Source organism: Mobula hypostoma, chromosome 7, assembly GCF_963921235.1.
Source record: "Mobula hypostoma chromosome 7, sMobHyp1.1, whole genome shotgun sequence".
Taxonomy (NCBI): Eukaryota; Metazoa; Chordata; class Chondrichthyes; order Myliobatiformes; family Myliobatidae; genus Mobula; species Mobula hypostoma.
In genome coordinates, this window is record NC_086103.1 from 140,673,115 (window position 1) to 140,692,535 (window position 19,421).

The 19,421-nt window shown below is 41.5% G+C and overlaps 1 protein-coding gene and 1 long non-coding RNA gene across 3 annotated transcripts in view; one reads left to right on the forward strand and one right to left on the reverse strand.

The window, feature by feature from the left end:
• Nucleotides 1-203: 203 nt before the first annotated feature.
• On the reverse strand, nucleotides 204-12,051 carry LOC134349593 (uncharacterized). Of its 2 annotated transcripts, none has more exons than XR_010018717.1 (3): nucleotides 11,082-12,051; nucleotides 7,727-7,884; nucleotides 204-514 (listed from the first exon to the last, which is right to left on the reverse strand). It is a non-coding gene; the product is annotated as an uncharacterized LOC134349593 (long non-coding RNA). The 2 variants fall into 2 exon arrangements; XR_010018718.1 differs by lacking the exon at nucleotides 204-514 and adding an exon at nucleotides 4,480-4,614.
• Nucleotides 7,830-19,421, forward strand: part of fdx1 (ferredoxin 1) — a 45,532-nt gene continuing 33,940 nt past the window's right edge. The window contains exon 1 of the mRNA XM_063054151.1: nucleotides 7,830-8,099. Coding sequence (XP_062910221.1) covers nucleotides 7,939-8,099 — 161 coding nt within the window. The 5' untranslated portion in view covers nucleotides 7,830-7,938. The remainder of the gene's footprint in view (nucleotides 8,100-19,421) is intronic.

Consider the following 19,421-nt stretch of genomic DNA (forward strand, 5'->3'; position numbering starts at 1 on the left):
CTCTGTTTCTCTTCTTGTGGCCTGACCTACTGTGTATTTCCTGTTTTTATTTTAGATTTCTAGCAAATGCATTTTTAGAGCCACTTATCTTTGTTATCCTCTGATCTCTCAAATAATGGAACAGCAGCAGTCAATTTCAACAGCGGAATCCAACAACTGTAACAGTTGCAAGCACTCAGAACACATGGCTTGGTCGCTCTTGGTCTAATTTGAAGCATCAGTGTTACAATTTATAATGCATATGATTATTTTTATTGTCCAGTCAATAGTCTGACAGTGTTCCAATTGTTTTATTTTCTTTGTTGTGAAAAATGGAAAATCCAGAATTGGTTAACCAGTACACTGTGACATTTCCTTTCCTTGTTTGACAGGAGGGCTTCAGGAAGTCTTCTGCCTTCCCACTATAACTGACGGCTGGGAGGTACTTGGAAACGCTGAGCAGAACCTGCTTTTACCTCCTCTTCTGTGAAAAAATTGCTTGATCTCTGGGAGTTTTCCAGTGATCCATGGTATCCTAACAAAGAAGATCATGCAAGTTAACACTGTATTTTCAAGATGAACTCATATTATTAGACTTCACCATTTTATTTTATCTATTTAGGAAGTTTCTTATATTCACTTATTTCCCTCAAAATTGAATCTTGAAGTTCAGTGGCCACGTTGTCCATCCAAGTGGAATACCCTAATTCTATATATCAGGTCAAGATCACAAAAACTGGGCACACTGCCTTTGCCGGAACACTACATATACAGTGGTATGCAAAAGTTTGGGCATCCCTGGTCAAAATTTCTGTTACTCTGAATAGCTAAGCGAGTAGAAGATGATCTGATTTCCAAAAGGCATAAAGATGACACATTTCTTTAACATTTTAAGCAACATTACTTTTTTATTTCTATCTTTTACAGTTTCAAAATAACAGAAAAGGAAAAGGGCCCGAAGCATAGGTTTGGGCACCTTGCATGGCAGTACTTAGTAACACCCCCTTTGGCAAGTATCACAGCTTGTAAACGCTTTCTGTAGCCAGCTAAGAGTCTTTTAATTCTTGTTTGGGGGATTTTCGCCCATCCTTCCTTGCAAAAGTCTTCTGGTTCTGTGAGATTCTTGGGCCATCTTGCATGTACTGCTCTTTTGAGGTCTATCCACAGATTTTCGATGATTTTTAGGTCAGGGGACTGTGAGGGCCATGACAAAACCTTCAGCTTGCATCTCTTGAGTTAGTCCATTGTGGATTTTGAGGTGTGTTTGGGATCATTATCCTGTTGTAGAAGCCATCCTCTTTTCACCTTCAGATTTTTTACAGACAGTGTGATGTTTGCTTCCAGAATTTGCAGGTATTTAATTGAATTCATTCTTCTCTCTACCAGTTAAATGTTCCCCATGCCACTGGCTGCAACACGAGCCCAAAGTATGATCGATCCACCCCCGGGCTTAACAGTTGGAGAGGTGTTCTTTACATGAAATTCTGCACTCTTTTTTTCTCCAAACATACCTTTGCATATTGCGGCCAAAAAGTTCTATTTTAACTTCATCAGTCCACAGGACTTGTTTCCAAAATGCATCAGGCTTGTTTAGATGTTCCTTTGCAAACTTCTGATGCTGAATTTTGTGGTGACGATGCAGGAAAGGTTTTCTTCTGATGACTCTTCCATGAAGGTCATATTTATGCAGGTGTCACTGCACAGTAGAACAGTGCACCACCACTCCAGAGTGCTAAATCTTCCTGAAGGTCTTTTGCAGTCAAACAGGAGTTTTGATTTGTCTTTCTAGCAATCCTATGAGCAGTTCTCTTGTAAAGTTTTCTTGGTCTTCCAGACCTCAGCTTGACCTCCACCATTCCTGTTAACTGCCATTTCTTAATTACATTACGAACTGAGGAAACAGCTACCTGAAAACACTTTGCTATCTTCTCATTGCCTTCTCCTGCTTTGTGGGCATCATTTATTTTAATTTTCAGAGTGCTAGGCAGCTGCTTAGAGGAGCCCATGGTTGCTGATTGTTGGGACAAGGTTTGAGGAGTCAAGAGTGTTTATAAAGCTTTGAAATTTGCATCACCTGGCCTTTCCTAACGATGACCGTGAACAAGCCATAGCCCTAACAAGCTAATTAAGGTCTGAGACCTTGGTAAAAGTTAGCTGAGAGCTCAAATATATTGGGGTGCCCAAACTTTTGCATGGTGCTCCTTTCCTTTTTTCACTCTAAAATTGTACAAAACAAATACACTAACCTTGCTTAAAATGTTGAAAAGCATGTTTCGTCTTTTAACTTCATGACTTTTGGAGATCAGTTCATCTTCTACTCACTTAACTATTCACAGTAACAGAAATTTTGACCAGGGGTGCCCAAACTTTTGCATGCCGCTGTACATCTATCAAATTAGCTTTTGACATATTTTTGTATGATAATTTTAGATCATAACAATAGGTATTATCAAACTGTTTCCACATAAATTTGATTTAATTAACTCATGAGGAATGTGCATTGAACCATTACTGTAGAGTACAGCCAAAACAACATGGAATCAGAACCACAATTTCTAAATTTTCAAATCAAATCCCCAAACAAAATGTCTAAATTTGCATATGGTGCCATACTGAAGAATAGTTAAGACTGAGGAGGGTATTAACAACATGCAAAATGGGGCAAATTAAGTTTAACACAGATAAGTACAAGGATAAATACAGTCCTGCTTATGCGACCTCTGATGCCAGGCAGAAAATCTCTGAGGAGTATTGATCATGGCTAGGGTCATCCAGCTTGAAAAGACTCTGCTCAGAAGAAGGCAATGGCAAACCACTTCAGTAGAAAGATTTGCCAAGAACATCAAATCATAGAAGGACCATGATTGCATACACATAATGAATGAACAAAATATAAGGTAGTATGTTTTGTTATGAAGAATAAAGAGGCCATTTATTACTTGGCAGGTGCAAGTCCAGTCAAAAAAGGGGAACAAGTGTATCAGTTGAATACAAACATACAAGATTCTAAAGGTTACACTGTAGATTAGCAAGCCATAAAAAAATATGTACTTGTAGATCATGAAGAAGAAGAAGAAAGCCCTTAACTCCCAGTGGAGTTATTGGGACGCCGTCATGACAGCATTTTTTTAACAGGCTTTCCTATTTTTACGAGGCCAAGTTGCTAGCTCAACACTCAACCCAGCACGGATGGAAAGTGTGCAAGGGAGCCAGCTGGATTCCAACTCGGGAGCCTTCACTCCGAAGTCTGGTGCTGATGCCACTACGCCACCAGCCGGCCTACTGCAAATCATGCAGGAGATTACTTCCCAGAGAGATAGATTTGCAAAAAGGTAAGTTTTGTTCAACTTATATTGAACTTCGTCTAGACCATGTTAAATTATAACGCATACAGTTCTAGCCCCATATTATAAGGATACAGAGCTATCCAGAGATTGCATACACTTACAAAGGTGCTGCCAAAAATGTGAGGGTATGCAAAAGCAGAAAAAGAACATATTAACTCCATTTTTTTGCTTGGAAAAAGACTGAGGGGTAAAGTAATACAATTCTAAAATTTGTAAAAGATTTTGATGAATAGATACAGAGATTGTTTCGATTGTGAGGAGGAACGTAACTTGATGGTATTAATATGAAGTAATCCATGGCATATTCAAAAGAAATATCTTTACAGAAAGAGTAACAACAAAATAGACCTTATACCCACAGAAATTGTTAAAGTAAATAGTTGAGTGTAAAGGGAAGCCTGACAGGCAGAAGATCAATACTAATCACAATTCAAAGTAAATTTATTATCAAAGTTCATATATGCCAGCAGATGCTATCCTGAGATTCATTTTCTTGCAGGGATTCACAGTAGAACCAAGAAACACAATAGAATCAATGAAAAATGACACACAAATAAAGACTGACTAGCAACCAAAGGTTTCCAAGGTTTCAAAGGTACATTTAATGTCGGAGAAATATATACAATATACATCCTGAAATGCTTTTTCTTCGCAACCATCCACAAAAACGGAGGAGTGCCCCCAAAGAATGAATGAGTTAAATGTTAGAACCCCACAGCCCTTCTCAGCTCCCCCCTCCCTTGCGTAAGCAGCAGCAAGCAAAGTTCCCCCCTCCCCTACCAGTAAAATAAAAGCATTGGCACCCACCACTGAGCACTCATGCGTGCAGCAAAGCAACAACAAAGACACAGACTTGCAGTACCCCAAACACTACTCGTTCACCCAGTATTCGGCATACCATAGGCTCTCTCTCCCTATTAAGGGAGAAAGAGGTGTCTCCATTTCACAGCGAGAGGGGAGACATAACAAACAACTCGCTGATTTACGATGTTAAAGGTCCATTGTGTCACTTTTTCTGAGCTCTGTGCTCAAAGATCTCAGATCTCTGGGCAGACAGCCAGAGATCTTCTGTCTACCATGACACACCATTTTCCTGCCGGGACACCGACTTTCGGGCTGTCCGCCTCCAGAGCCAAGAGATTCCGGAAATCTGAAGGTGAGCTAATCTCTTGGGCCGCATCCTTGGCATATTGAATAACGGCCAGTTGTGAAACCCTGAGAATGGGTCCCATTCCCGCAAAAAAAAACGAAGTCAGCGTGTAACTCCAGGTCAGGGTCTTTAGAAGAACTGTGAAAGGGAAAAATAGAGATTTTAAGGATGGAAATAGAGCTGTTTCCAAAGATGCAAGTAAAGGAGTCGCCGTTAGGCGCCATTGTCTCCTCCTAAGCTCCTCTGTAAGCAAAGTGCAAAAGCATCGAAACCTGGGCCTCTGTACCTCTGTCTGCAACTGGATCCACAATTTCCTTATCAGGAGACTACAATTAGTAATGGATTGGTAATAACGTCTCTTTCTCGCTGACAATCAACACAGGCACACCTCATGGATGTGTGCTTAGCCTGCTACTCTACTCTACTCTACTCTATACTCAGGACTGAGTGGCTAGGCACACCTCAAACACCATCTATAAATTCACCAATGACACCGCTGCTGTTGGCAGAATCTTAGATGGTGCCAAGGAGTTGTACAGGAGCGAGAGATCGGCTGACTGAGTGGAGCCACAACAGCAACCTTGTCAGTCAGACTGAGGAGTTAATTGTGAACATCAGGAGAGGGAAGTCAGCAAAACATACACAGGTCCTCACTGAGGGTTCAGCAGTTGAAAGGGTGAGCAGCTTCACATTCCTGGGTATCAACATTTCAGAGAATGGGCCCAACGCATTGATGCAAAAATGCCAGCAGCAGCTCTGATTCATTAGGAGTCTGAAGAGATTTGGTATGTCAGACACTTACAAATTTCTACAGATGTACGGTGGAAAGCGTTTTGACTGGCTGCATCACAGCCTGGGATGGAGCCTCCAAACTACAGGATCACAAGAGCATTGAAGACCCAGCCAGTTCCATCACGGATACAGCTCTCTCCACCACCAAGGATATCTTCGAAAGGTGGTGCCTCAAGAGGCAGCATCCATGACTGAAGCCTTTACCATCCGGGATAGGCCTTCCATCATTGGGGAGGAGATGCAAGAGCTTGAAGATCTATACCCAACATTTTAGGAACAGCTTCATTGCATTCCCTCCTTAGCAAGTATAAGGTTGTTAAGGTACAGAGATAATAGAATACAATATCCAGGTTGGGTCTCAGCTAGGCCCTACAATAATGTATAGCTTTAATCAAATCCTCTTGAACTAACATACCATTTGCCTTCTTAATTTCCTGGTGGACCTACACGTTCTTACAGTGACATATGTTAGGACCCAATCCATCCCATGGGTGCTCTGTGCACCCAATGATCTGTTGGATCTTCCAGTTTCTTCCCAAATCTCAAGCACCTGAGTGTGGCATGGTACTGGCTACTGTAAGTTACTCATCAGTGAACTAAAGGGCAAAGGAATCAAAGGGGAGTTCATGGCTACATGTATGTATCTGAGAGAAAACAAATCACAGAACTTTCTTTCTTCTCTTTTTCAATCTTTTTATTAGTTTCATAAAATATAAACATTACATAATAATAGTACAAAGTTATTGGGAATACTTTGTTATATTTAACATGAGTAATTATAAAACCAAATAGTGCTTAATTGACAAAATTCCCAATCATATAGGATACCAATGAATAATACAGAACAAAAAAAATCTAGACAAAAATCATGAAAAAGGAAAAAAAAAAGTAACCCCCTCAAATCCTCCAGAACGAGGGGTCACAGTTTGAGGATAAAGGCAAAGCCTTTTAGGACTGAGATTAGGAAAAACTTCTTCACACAGAGAGTGGTGAATCTGTGGAATTCTCTGCCACAGGAAACAGTTGAGGCCAGTTCATTGGCTATATTTAAGAGGGAGTTAGATATGGCCCTTGTGGCTACGGGGATCAGGGGGTATGGAGGGAAGGCTGGTGCAGGGTTCTGAGTTGGATGATCAGCCATGATCATAATAAATGGCGGTGCAGGCTCGAAGGGCCGAATGGCCTACTCCTGCACCTATTTTCTATGTTTTCTATGTAAATCAAAACTAATCTAAACAGAATTAATCAACTAAACTAAAAAAAAGACCTGGGCTGTTTTAACATCGTACAAATGGGAGAAAAGAAAACCTTAGTGTCGACGACTCCGTTCCTCTCAACCAACATTTCAGAGAAGTAAAATAAGTTTGGAAATGGTTTAACCTCTTCAGCTCGTCGGATGATTGCATTTCTTACTTTAATGGCTAGAAGGTCCATTTTGCTGAATTGGAAAGAGATTAATCCTCCTACTATATTTCACTGGTTTTCACAAACTATGTTGTGTTTAAATTTGGAAAAAATTAGAAGTGTGGTTTATGACCCTTCCAGTAAATTTGAAAAAACTTGGAGGCCATTTATTCAGCATTTTCATATGATGTAATTTGACCATTTCCAAATCACAGAACTATAGGGTAATTAAAAGAGTAAGTGGGACTTTTGGGATTGGTGCTGGGAGTCAGCATGGGGCCAAAGGACAGAAGGGCGTTTCTTCTGCACCATAGATTCTGATCATGCTTAGTGATGGGCGCACCTCATCTGAATGCCTAAGCAGGAATTCTGCCTCACACCACCATAAAGGCAAGCAATTTCTGAGAAGATATGGGATGTCCACAAAGCTTCAAATGCAGTATCCTCACTAATGGAAAATCCAGATTAAAATGGCCAAATGCACTTCAGTGCCAGTCATAAGCAAAGCATACCAGCAGAAGCGCATATTAATTCAGTCCAATCAACTTTCTTTACCTATTCCACCCCTGCCTCCCCCCCCCCCCCCGCCATTCCCCATCTCAGTACCTAGTCATCCCGAATCTGGAAGGTCTGCCATTACGGAGGAGTGAGGTGATGCAAGACTTGTCCTCACGTTAACTTTGAATATAAAATCCTCCCATCACTTGGCACACAATACCCTCAAATAGTATAGTTAATACTGGAATAAATAGGCTACTGAGCAGCCGACTCCCAGGCTAGAGGCGTATGTCCAATGCTAAAGGTTCTGTAGGGAAGGGCACAGTATAGGCTGCTCCAGCTAACGCACTTAGAGGGGCCGAGTTGTGTGGGGGAAAGCACCCTCAGCCATGAAAGGGTAATCTTAAGGAGCCAGGTGAATGGCAATGGTACTATATATGATCTAATTTCTATTTGAAGCTTACCGACCACGAATGTAAACGTTTTTGCACAGTTTGTATATTTTATCGTGAGTAAAGTCTATTTTGAAATATATACTTAAAAATACCTCCAGTACCTCCACACCAAGTTTGAACAATGAACCCAGGAGACTCAGGCTGAATTTGACACCCGATCTCGCCGCGCTCGCACCCGCGAGTGGCGCGTTCCCGTCCCCTCAAGGCGGGTGACGTCAGCACGTAGCGGAGAGCACGCGGTGGCAGTGGCCGGCGGCTTCTGTGAAAGAGGCGGAAACAGGTATCAAACGGAATCGAAGTGCTCGACAGGGACATGGCAGCTAGTGGGCGGCTTCTGTTGAGTTCGCCGCTGAGGTGGTTGCGATACTCGGGCTGCTACAAGAATCGAGGCCTGGTTTTGTCTGGAGGAGCCCGGGAGACTGGCAGCGAGGGCTCTGGCCGACGTTTGCTGTTCACGGCTGCCCCGTTGCAGAGGTGAGTGAAGTACAACGTTGGCGCAGGGCTTGGGGTGGTCGGCGTTTGTTGAGTAAGGCCAAGGTAACTATGGAAATTAATGTGTTACGGAGGGGTATTGAAGACTGACAAATCATCACGCATAAAACTCGGCAGGCCGGGCAGCATCTACGGAAGAGAGTAAACAGTCAATGTTTCGGGCCGTGATCCTTCATTAGTATTTTGTGTGTGTCGCCTTAGGATTTCCAACATTACTTGGGACGTTGGCCATCAGCGTGAATAGGTCTGGACCTTAACCAAGGTCGTGTCTTCCGCAATTGAACATACAAATTTGCAAAGCCGTTATTCAAACAAGAGCCGAGGACATTGACACCGAAATACTCGCTTTGGCTTCAACAAAGGTCACTAAATATATTTGTCTGTCCCATTATCGCGTTTTTGGATCATTATTTCTGCTTCTGAGGCAGTCATAGAGGACTACAGCTCGGAACCAAGACCCTTGACCCATCTAGTCGGTGCCGAATTGTTATTCTGCCTCATTCCTTTGGACCCGATCCTGGACCATAGCGCTTTCTATCCCTTCCGTCCATGTACCTTTCTTAAATGTTTCAGTCGAACCCGCATCTACCACTTCCACACTCGCATTACCCTCTGAGTGAAGAACTTCCCCCTCAGGTTCCTATTAAATGTTTCACCATTCACCCTTGTGACCTCCTTTCTCAATGGAAAAAGGCTGCTTATGTTGACCCTATCTACACCCCCCCCCCCCCGCCGTGGGGTGGAGATGCACCAAAGGACATGTCAGGCACTCCTTCCCTTAGCTAGCCTGCAGGTCACCCTTGGGCAAGGTGTAGCCACTGCTTAGCACACTCCCTACACTCCTCCCCCCCCCCCCACCGGGTTATGTGACCACTGGTGCCAGGTAGATGATCTCTGAGGAGGACTGATAATGGCTGAGGTCACCTGTGTGTAAGTCACTACCCTGAAGAAGGCAATAGCAAACCACTTATATAGAATATTTTGCCAAGAACAGTAATGGTGAAGTCCATGATTGCCCATGTCATACAATATAGCACATGGATGATACCCCTCATAATTTTGTATACCTCTATCAAATAGAAACATAGAAAACCTACAGCACAATACAGGCCCTTCAGCCCACAATGCTGTGCCAATCATGTACCTACTTAGAAATTACCTGAGGTTACCTATCCAAGAGTCTCTTAAAAGACCCTATCATTTCTGCCTCCACCACTGTCACAGGCAGCCCATTCCACACACTCACCACTCGCTGTGTTTTTTTTAAAAAAAACAACTTACCCCTGACATCTCCTCTGTACCTATTTCCAAGCACCTTAAAACTGTGCCCTCTTGTGTTAGTCATTTCAGCCCTGGGAAAAAGCCTCTGACTATCCACACAATCAATGCCTCTCATCATCTTATACACCTCTATCAGGTCACCTCTCATCCTCCGCTGCTCCAGGGAGAAAAGGCCGAGTTCACTCAACCTATTCTCATAAGGCATGCTCCCCAATCCGGGCAACATCCTTGTAAATCTCCTCTGCACTGTTTCTATAGTTTCCACATCCCTCCTATAGTAAAGTGACCAGAGCTGAGCACAGTACTCCAAGTGGGGTCTGACCAGGGTCCTATATAGCTGTAACATTACCTCTTGGCTCTTGAACTCAATCCCACGGTTGATGAAGGCCAATGCACCATATGCCTTCTTAACCACAGTCAACCTTCACAGCAGCTTTGAGTGTCCTTTGGACTCGGACCCCAAGATCCCTCTGATCCTCCACACTGCCAAGAGTCTTACCATTGATACTATATTCTGCCATCATATTTGACATACCAAAGTGCACCACCTCACACTTATCTGGGTTGAACTCCATCTGCCACTTCTCAGCCCAGTTTTGCATCCTATCAATGTCCTGCAGTAACCTCTGACAGCCCTCCACACAACCCACAACACCCCCAACCTTTGTGTCATTAGCAAATTTACTAACCCATCCCTCCACTTCCTCATCCAGGTCAATTATAAAAATCACAAAGAGAAGAGGTCCCAGAACAGATCCCTGAGGCACACCGCTGGTCACTGACCTCCATGCAGAATATGACCTGTCTACAGCCACTCTTTGCCTTCTGTGAGCAAGCCAATTCTGGATCCACAAAGCAAGCTCCCCTTGGATCCCATGCCTCCTTACTTTCTCAAGAAGCCTTGCGTGGGGTACCTTATTAAATGCCTTGCTGAAATCCATATACCCTACATCTACTGCTCTACCTTCATTAAGGTGTTTAGTCACATCCTCAAAAAATTCAATCAGGCTCGTAAGGCACGACCTGCCTTTGACAAAGCCATGCTGACTATTCCTAATCATATTATGCCTCTCCAAATGTTCATATGTCCTGCCTCTCAGGATCTTTTCCATCAACTTATCAACCACTGAAGTAAGACGCACTGGTCTATAATTTCCTGGGCTATCTCTACTCCCTTTCTTGAATAAGGGAATAACCTCTGGAACCTCTCCTGTTCCCGGTGGAGGCGACTTCTGGTAGCGCTCATGGTGTGAGGTCGTGTTTTAGATGCGCTCCATTACCTCTGATCTTTATCCTATGATCAGCTACATTTAAGCTAACTTTTAAGGCATCGACCTTAACAATACCTCGGAGTTGATTATCATTATATATTTGGACCCTTTTAAGGTCCGGTATGTCTAAGAATGGGAAATACGCCAAACCTTCTATCAGACCGAAACTTACCAAACCTGCTCCTGTTGTTGAACCAGCGGTAACTATGCAAGCTATATCTGATTTGATTCATGCAGAGATTTCATCTAAACTGGAGAGAATTGTCGATGATACTGAGAAGCTGAAAACAACTATTGCTGAACGTCAGACTGCCATATCTAAGTTCCAAGTTTATACGCAACAGAATGAACTTCAAATGGGAAAAATTGAAGAAGCAATTAGTACAATGAAGAAACAACTTGAATTCCTTACCTTTAAAAATTCTGACTTAGAATACAGAATATGTCGTCAGAATTTAAGAATTATCAGACTAAAAGAAGGCGTGGAATCTGAAGACCCTATTAAGATTTTCTCTCAACTTTTAAAAGGTTCTTTCTCCACCGTGTTTCCTGATCAACCACCACTGTTCGACAGGGCTCATAGAGTTCCATCGTATTCATCTAAGTCAGACAAGCCTTGGCATGTTATTATTGAATTCATTATTTTCAGGACAAAGAAAAGTTGCTTCGTTTTGCTTGCCCTAAAGGCTACATTGATTTCTCGGATCTCCACTTTCGATAGGTGGAGGATTTTAGTAAACAGGTTCGCGACCAACGTCTTCGTTATAGATCTGTGATGGAGGAATTCTACAAGATGGATTTAAAACCAGTTCTGCTATATCCCTCACGTTTGAGGATCTGAATGTCTGATCGGACTCTCCGTCGGATGCCCAGAGCTATCTGGATCAACTCTCGCTTTCAACATCCTAATCACACTGTTAAATTATCAGTGTCTGATTGGAGGGTATTAAATTGTCTGGTGTTATTTTTTTTCTTTTATTGCTCTATCCGAGGGCAGGAATTTTTTTTTGTTAAATTAATATGGCTCCCAAACTCTCTTATTTTTAACTGTGTCATTTCTTCTTCTTCCCTGGTGATTCTGGGTGGCCACTCCCACAGCATCATTTTTCGTACGTGCCTGGAGGCCTTAAACTTAGTAATTTTTTTGCTACTGTATGCAGATATTTCATCTCTTTTCCTAACTATACCATTTGGTGAATGTTAACGGTTTTTTTAATATATGTCTAATTTTTTTTTGCATTATATCTTTTCCGTTTTAGTCAGTGTACTTTATTTTTTTCACTTTTCTACTATTTTTCAACTTTAGTTGATCTTTTTTATATATACACTTTTCTATTGAGCATTTATCGGAAGTCATGGGGGTAGATTTAGTGCTTGCTTCTATCTGGCTGGTCTATTTTAGGTTTAGCTTTGGGGCTATGGGGCGGGGTGGGGGGGGGCTTCACTTTTTAGTTTTTTTTCCTTCTTGGGCTACTCATTATTGAAGTATTTTTCGTGTCGTCTTTCTCATTATCTTCTGTTTACTCTGTTCCCTTTCTGGGTTCATGGGTTGAATCTATTGTCAATCCTCCCTTTATTTGAGGGTTGACTTTAGAGGTTATGGATTCTACTATTAATTTTGTCTCTTGGATTACTAACGGTCTTAATCATCCAATTAAAAGGAAAAAAATCTTAAGTATTCCAGAGACTTAAAGCACATATCTTAATTGTACAAGAGACCTGTGTGTGGAGGGGGGACAGATTACATTTTTTTAAATTCTAGAAGGGTGAACGATACCACTCAAATTCTAATGCCAAAGTTAGAGGAGTAACTATTTTCATAGATCCCTCAATTATATTTGTGCAACAGGATATTATCTCTGATCCGAGTGGTAGATTTTTACTGGTTAGTGGTTTACTTTTTAATAAAAAGGTAGTTCTGGTTAAAGTTTATGCTCCTAACTCGGACTGTCCGGAATTTTATAAATTTTTATTTAATATGTTTCCAAATTTGAATGAATTTACACTAATTTGGGGCAGAGATCTTAATACTTGTTTATCCCCACTATTGGACCGTACGGCCCCTATATGGACTGCACCCAGTAAACCTGCAACCTTGATTAATTCATTAATTTCTTTGAGATTCGGGGTCGACGGACATTTGGCAGTTTTTACATCCCCAGGAAAAAGACTTCTCTTTTTTTTCACATGTTCATCATTCTTACTCAAGAATTGATTTTTTTTTTATACACTCTCGTCTTATTTCTTCAGTAGTTAAATGTGAATATGACTCTATAACCATTTCAAACCATGCTCCATTTAAGCTTTCTATTAAATTACTGGCCAATGCTCATAACAATAGACAATGGTGTTTTAATTCGCTGTTGCTTCAGGACTCGGACTTTGTTAACCTCTTGAAGGAAGATTGATTTTTTTTTACAATTAACAGTACAGAGGATATATCCATGAACACCCTTTGGGATTCCTTCAAAGCTTATATTCGTGGCCAGATTATTTTGTACTCTGCTGCTTTGAAGAAAAGGTTGAAGAAGGAAGAGCTTGCTTTTGTGGACAAGATTAAGGAAATTGATAAATATGCTGTAGCTCCTTCTGAGAAGCTGTATAAACAAAGAACTGAACTTCAAATGGAACACAGTTTATTACTTTTGTCTTCTATTGCAAATCAATTAATGAAGATGAAGTCAATTTTATATACATAGTGACAAAGTTGGTAAACTTTTGGCTAATAAGTTGAAGACTAACTCCATTAAACTTCAAATTAATCAGATTTATAATCAAAAAGATCAACTGACGTTTGATTAAGCTGAGATCAATCAATCCTTCTTTGATTTTTATTCCTCTTTATATCAACGAGAATCTCCACGAGATTCTAAACGTATGTGTGACTTTTTGGATAACCTAGACTTCCCTAAGATATCACACGATATATGCTCTATGTTAGAAACTTCCTTTACTACTGATGAGATTAAGAATGTTCTTTTTTCTATGAACTCGGGGAAAGCTCCTGGCCCCAATGGGTTTACCATGGAATTTAAAAAATTTTTTGCATCCTCATTAGTTCCCTGGATATCCAGGGTTCTGGAGGCCTCACTAAAACTTGATAAACCACCAGAATCCTTTTATAGAGCATTGATTTCTTTAATACTAAAGGATAAAGACCCCGCTCAATGCGCGTCTTATAGACCAATATCCTTGTTAAATGTTGACTCCAAGATTTTTTCTAAATTATTAGCAAATAGACTAGAAAAAGCATTTCCCTATATTATTTCGGAAGCTCAAACGGGTATTATTAAGAATCGCTATTCCTTTTATAATATTCGTACACTTTTAAATATTGTCTATATTCCGTCACAAACTCATCCTGAATGTGTCATTTCCCTAGACGCTGAAAAAGCCAGGGTTGGATAGCCCTATTTATTTAAGGTGCTTGAAAAGTTTAACTTCAGCCAGAAATTTATATCCTGGATTAAGTTGTTATACCATTCTCCTATGGCGTCATTTCGTACTAATACTCAAAACTCACCTTTTTTTCCCTTTATTTTGAGGTACCAGACAAGGGTGTCCCCTTAGCCCTTTATTATTTAATATAGGGCTACATGTGAGCCACATGGAGGGGATATTGCTGGGCTCACAGAGTCCATCACTGATTACATCAACTTCTGTGTGGACTGCAATGTTCCAACACGAACTGTCCTTTGTTATTCAAATAACAAGCCATGGGTAACAAAGGACATTAAGGACATCCTGAACGCTAAAAAGAGGGCATTTAGAGATGGAAATAGGGAGGAGCTGAGGGCAATACAAAGGGACCTGAAAGCCAGGATCAGGGAGGCTAAAGACAGGTACAGGAGGAAGCTTGAGTGGAAACTCCAGCAGAACAACATGAGAGAGGTCTGGAGTGGGATGAGGACCATCATTGGGTTCTGGCAAACTAGCAACAGAGGAGCTGAAGGCAGTGTGGACAGGGCCAACGAACTTAACCTGTTCTTTAACAGATCTGACATTGTGACCCCTGCCCATCCCCCACATGAGTCATCTGTTGTTGGCCCCCAACAAACACTTATTCCACTCTCCCCTCCTCACAGTCCCCCACCCTGCTCTCATGACTATACCCCTTCCCCACACAAAACCACCTTGGTGGGCTTCACAGCTGAACAGGTGAGAAGACAGCTGAAACGTCTCAACCCAAGCAAGGCTGCAGGACCGGATGGTGTCAGTACCAGGGTGCTCAAAGCCTGTGCCCCTCAGCTACGTGCAGTACTTTGCCATCTCTTCAACCTGAGCCTGAGGCTCCGGAGGGTTCTTGTGCTGTGGAAGACGTCCTGCCTCGTCCCTGTGCCGAAGACGCCGCGCCCCAGCGGCCTCAATGACTGCAGTCCGGTGGCATTGACCTCCCACATCATGAAGACCCTGGAGAGACTTGTTCTGGAGCTGCTCCGGCCTATGGTCAGGCCACACTTAGAACCCCTCCAGTTCGCCTACCAGCCCCGACTAGGAGTTGAGGATGCCATCATCTACCTGCTGAACTGTGTCTACGCCCACCTGGACAAGCCAGCGAGCACCGTGAGGGTCATGTTTTTTGACTTCTCCAGTGCGTTCAACACCATCCGCCCTGCTCTGCTGGGGGAGAAGCTGACAGCGATGCAGGTGGATGCTTTCCTGGTGTCATGGATTCTTGATTACCTGACTGGCAGACCACAGTACGTGTGCTTGCAACACTGTGTGTCCAACAGAGTGATCAGCAGCACTGGGGCTCCACAGGGGACTGTCTTGTCTCCCTTTCTCTTCACCATTTACACCTCGGACTTCAACTACTGCACAGAGTCTTGTCATCTTCAGAAGTTTTTGGATGACTCTGCCATAGTTGGATGCATCAGCAGGGGAGATGAGGCTGAGTACAGGGCTACGGTAGGAAACTTTGTCACATGGTGTGAGCAGAATTATCTGCAGCTGAATGTGAAAAAGACTAAGGAGCTGGTGGTGGACCTGAGGAGGGCTAAGGCACTGGTGACCCCTGTTTCCATCCAGGGGGTCAGTGTGGACATGGTGGAGCATTACAGATACCTGGGGATAGGAATTGACAATAAACTGGACTGGTCAAAGAACACTGAGGCTGTCTACAAGAAGGGTCAGAGCCGTCTCTATTTCCTGAGGAGACAGGTCCTTTAACATCTGCTGGACGATGCTGAGGATGTTCTACGAGTCTGTGGTGGCCAGTGTGATCATGTTTGCTGTTGTGTGCTGGGGCAGCAGGCTGGGGGTGGCAGACATCAACAGAATCAACAAACTCATTTGTAAGGCCAGTGATGTTGTGGGGATGGAACTGGACGCTCTGACGGTGGTGTCTGAAAAGAGGATGCTGTCCAAGTTGCATGCCATCTTGGACAATGTCTCCCATCTACTACATAATGTACTGGTTGGGCACAGGAGTACATTCAGCCAGAGACTCATTCCACCGAGATGCAACACAGAGTGTCATAGGAAGTCATTCCTGCCTGTGGCCATCAAACTTTACAACTCCTCGCTTGGAGGGTCAGATACCCTGAGCCAATAGGCTGGTCCTGGACATTTCCTGGCATAACTTACATGGTACTATTTAATTATTTATGGTTTTATTACTATTTAATTAGCTATGTTGCAACTGTAATGAAAACCAATTTCCCCCGGGATTAATAAAGTATGACTATAGCATTGGAACCACGAGCAATTGCGATTTGAGAATCTCCTAACGTTATTGGTATATCTCGTGGGTTAAAGTCTCATAAAGTATCACTTTACGCTGATGACTTACTCTTGTATATTTCCAATCCTCAAAAATCTATCCCAGCAGCTCTAGATCTATTAGCCCAATTTAGTCTTTTTTCAGGATACAAATTAAATCGTAATAAGAGTGAACTTTTCCCTATTAATAAGCAAGTTCCCTTATATCAGAACCTGCCATTTAGACTGGTTAATAATCATTTTTCATGTCTTGGGATTAAAATTACCTGTAAACATAAGGATCTATTTAAGGCTAATTATTTACCCTTAATTGACCATATCACACAACTTTCCTTTAAATGGTCTCCACTTTATTTAACTAACTGGTCATATTAATGCTGTTAAGATGTTTATTCTGCCAAAATTTTTATATATATTTCAGGCATTACCAATTTTTGTTCCAAAATCTTTTTTTGACCTCCCCCTCCCACTTTCAAATCTCTTACTAACTCTTCCTTTAGTTAGTCCTGACGAAGGGTCTGGGCCTAAAACGTTGACTGTACCTCTTCCTAGAGATGCTACCTGGCCTGTTGCGTTCACCTGCAACTTTGATGTGTGTTGCTTGAATTTCCAGCATCTGCAGAATTCCTGTTGTTTGCGTTTTCTAAAATTTCTTCATTTATTTGGCAAAATAAAAACCCGAGGTTGGGTAAAATACATCTGCAGAAAGCTAAGAGAGATGGAGGCTTGGCATTACCTAACTTTAGATTTTATTACTGGGCAATCAAAATTGAACACATGAAATTTTGATTACTTGACCAAGATACACTACCCATTCCTAAATGGGTCGTATTGGAATTACAATCTGTCCAAGACTATGCACTTGGTTCTATATTAGGATCTTCTCTTCCTTCCGATTTGAAACAGTATAAGCAGGTTTGCAACCTGATAGTTAAACATACCTTACGTATCTGGTTTCAATTCCGAAAATTTTTTGATCTTAATCAATTTGTGCTAGCGATTCCTATTATTGGCAATATATTTTTTCTCTCCTCCCCTATGGACCGTGCCTTTCAAATTTGGAAGACTAATGGTATATCACGGTTTTCTGACTTATTTTCAGATGGCTCCCTTATGTCTTTTGAACAGTTATCTGATAAATACAATTTACCAAGAACACTTTTTTAGATACTTGCAAGTTAGAAATTTCCTAAATACCATACTCTCTTCCTTTCCGGTGTTTACCCCCCCCCCTCAAACATTTTAGACGCTATCATTGACCTTAACCCGTTTCAGAAACGTGTAACAGCTATTATTTATAATATCATGAAATTTAGGAAAGCTCCATTTGACAAAATTAGGACTGACTGGGAAAGGGAATTGGGTCTTACTATCCTGGCTGAGGACTGGGCCCATATTTTACAACTTGTTAATACTTCCTTTATCTATTCCAAACACTCTTTAATTCAATTTAAAGTTGTCCATAGAGCACATATATCTAAAGATAAATTAGCTCGCTACTACTCTCATATTAACCCTCTTTGCGATAGATGTCATGGGGAGAAAGCTTCCTTGACCGACATGTTTTGGTCTTGTCCTACTCTGGAAACATTTTGGAAAGACATTTTTAATATTATCTCAAAGGTTTTGAATAGTGATATTTCTCCCCATCCTATTACTGCTATCTTTAGATTACCTAAAACTTCTAGTAATTTACCCCCCTCAGCCTGTAGAATGATTGCATTTCTTACTTTAATGGCAAAAAGATGTATTTTACAACATTGGAAGGAGATTAATGCCCCAACTACATTTTATTGGTTCTCTCAAACGATACTGTGTTTAAATTTAGAAAAAAATCAGAAATAATCTTTATGATACTTCAGTTAAATTTGAACAGACCTGGAGATCATTTATTCGATATTTTCATTTAATGTAACTTTTTTTTCTCTCTGACCATAGATACATTCCCTTCGTGGATTTTATCTGTCATTAGTGGAGGTCGGGTTTGAGGACGCGATTGTTTAATTGTTTAAAGTCTACAATATACCTAGTTAGCCCATTGCTTTGCTTTGTTAGGTTAGTTGCACGGTAGGTTTTTTTTTCATTCTATTAGGTATATATGAAATATTAGTGTACAATTATATTACCTTGTCATTCTATAATTAACATACATTGTATTTTTTTGTATTAATATTACTTTTATACTTGTATCCTAACAATGTATTGGTTGCTATATGTTTTACTCTTTGTGTACTAATTTAATAAAAAGATTTAAAAAGAAAGGAATCTCTCCTGTTCCCATTGATGATGGAAAGATCATTGACAGAGGCTCAGCAATCTCCTCACTTGCCTCCCACAGTAGCCTGGGGTACATCTCAACCGGACTTGCCCAACTTGATGCTTTCCAAAAGCTCCAGCACATCCTCTTTCTTAATATCTACATGCTCATGCTGTTCAGTCTGCCGTAAGTCATCCCTACAATCGCCAAGATCCTTTTCTGTAGTGAATACTGAAGCAAAGTATTCATTAAGTATCTCTGCTCTCTCCACCAGTTCCATACACACTTTTCCACTGTCACACTTGATTGGTCCTATTCTCTCACATCTTATCCTCTTTCTCTTCACATACTTGCAGAGTGCCTTGGGGTTTCCTTAATCCTGCTCGCCAGGGCCTTCTCATGGCCCCTTCTGGCTTTTCTAATTTTATTCTTAAGCTCCTTCCTGGTAGCCTTATAATCTTCTAGATCTCTATCATTACCTAGTTTTTTGTTCTTTTCTTAAGCTTTTCTTCTTGACTAGATTTACACCAGCCTTTGTGCACCAGGGGTTCCTGTACCCTAACATCTTTTCCCTGTCTCATTGGAATGTACCTATGCAGAACGCCATGCAAATATCCCCTGAACATTTTCCACATTCCTCCATGCATTTCCCTGAGCACATCTGTTCCCAATTTATGCTTCCAAGTTCCTGCCTGATAGCTTCATGTTTCCCCTTAATCCAATTAAATGCTTTCCTAACTTGTCTGTTCCTATCCCTTTCCAATGCTATGGTAA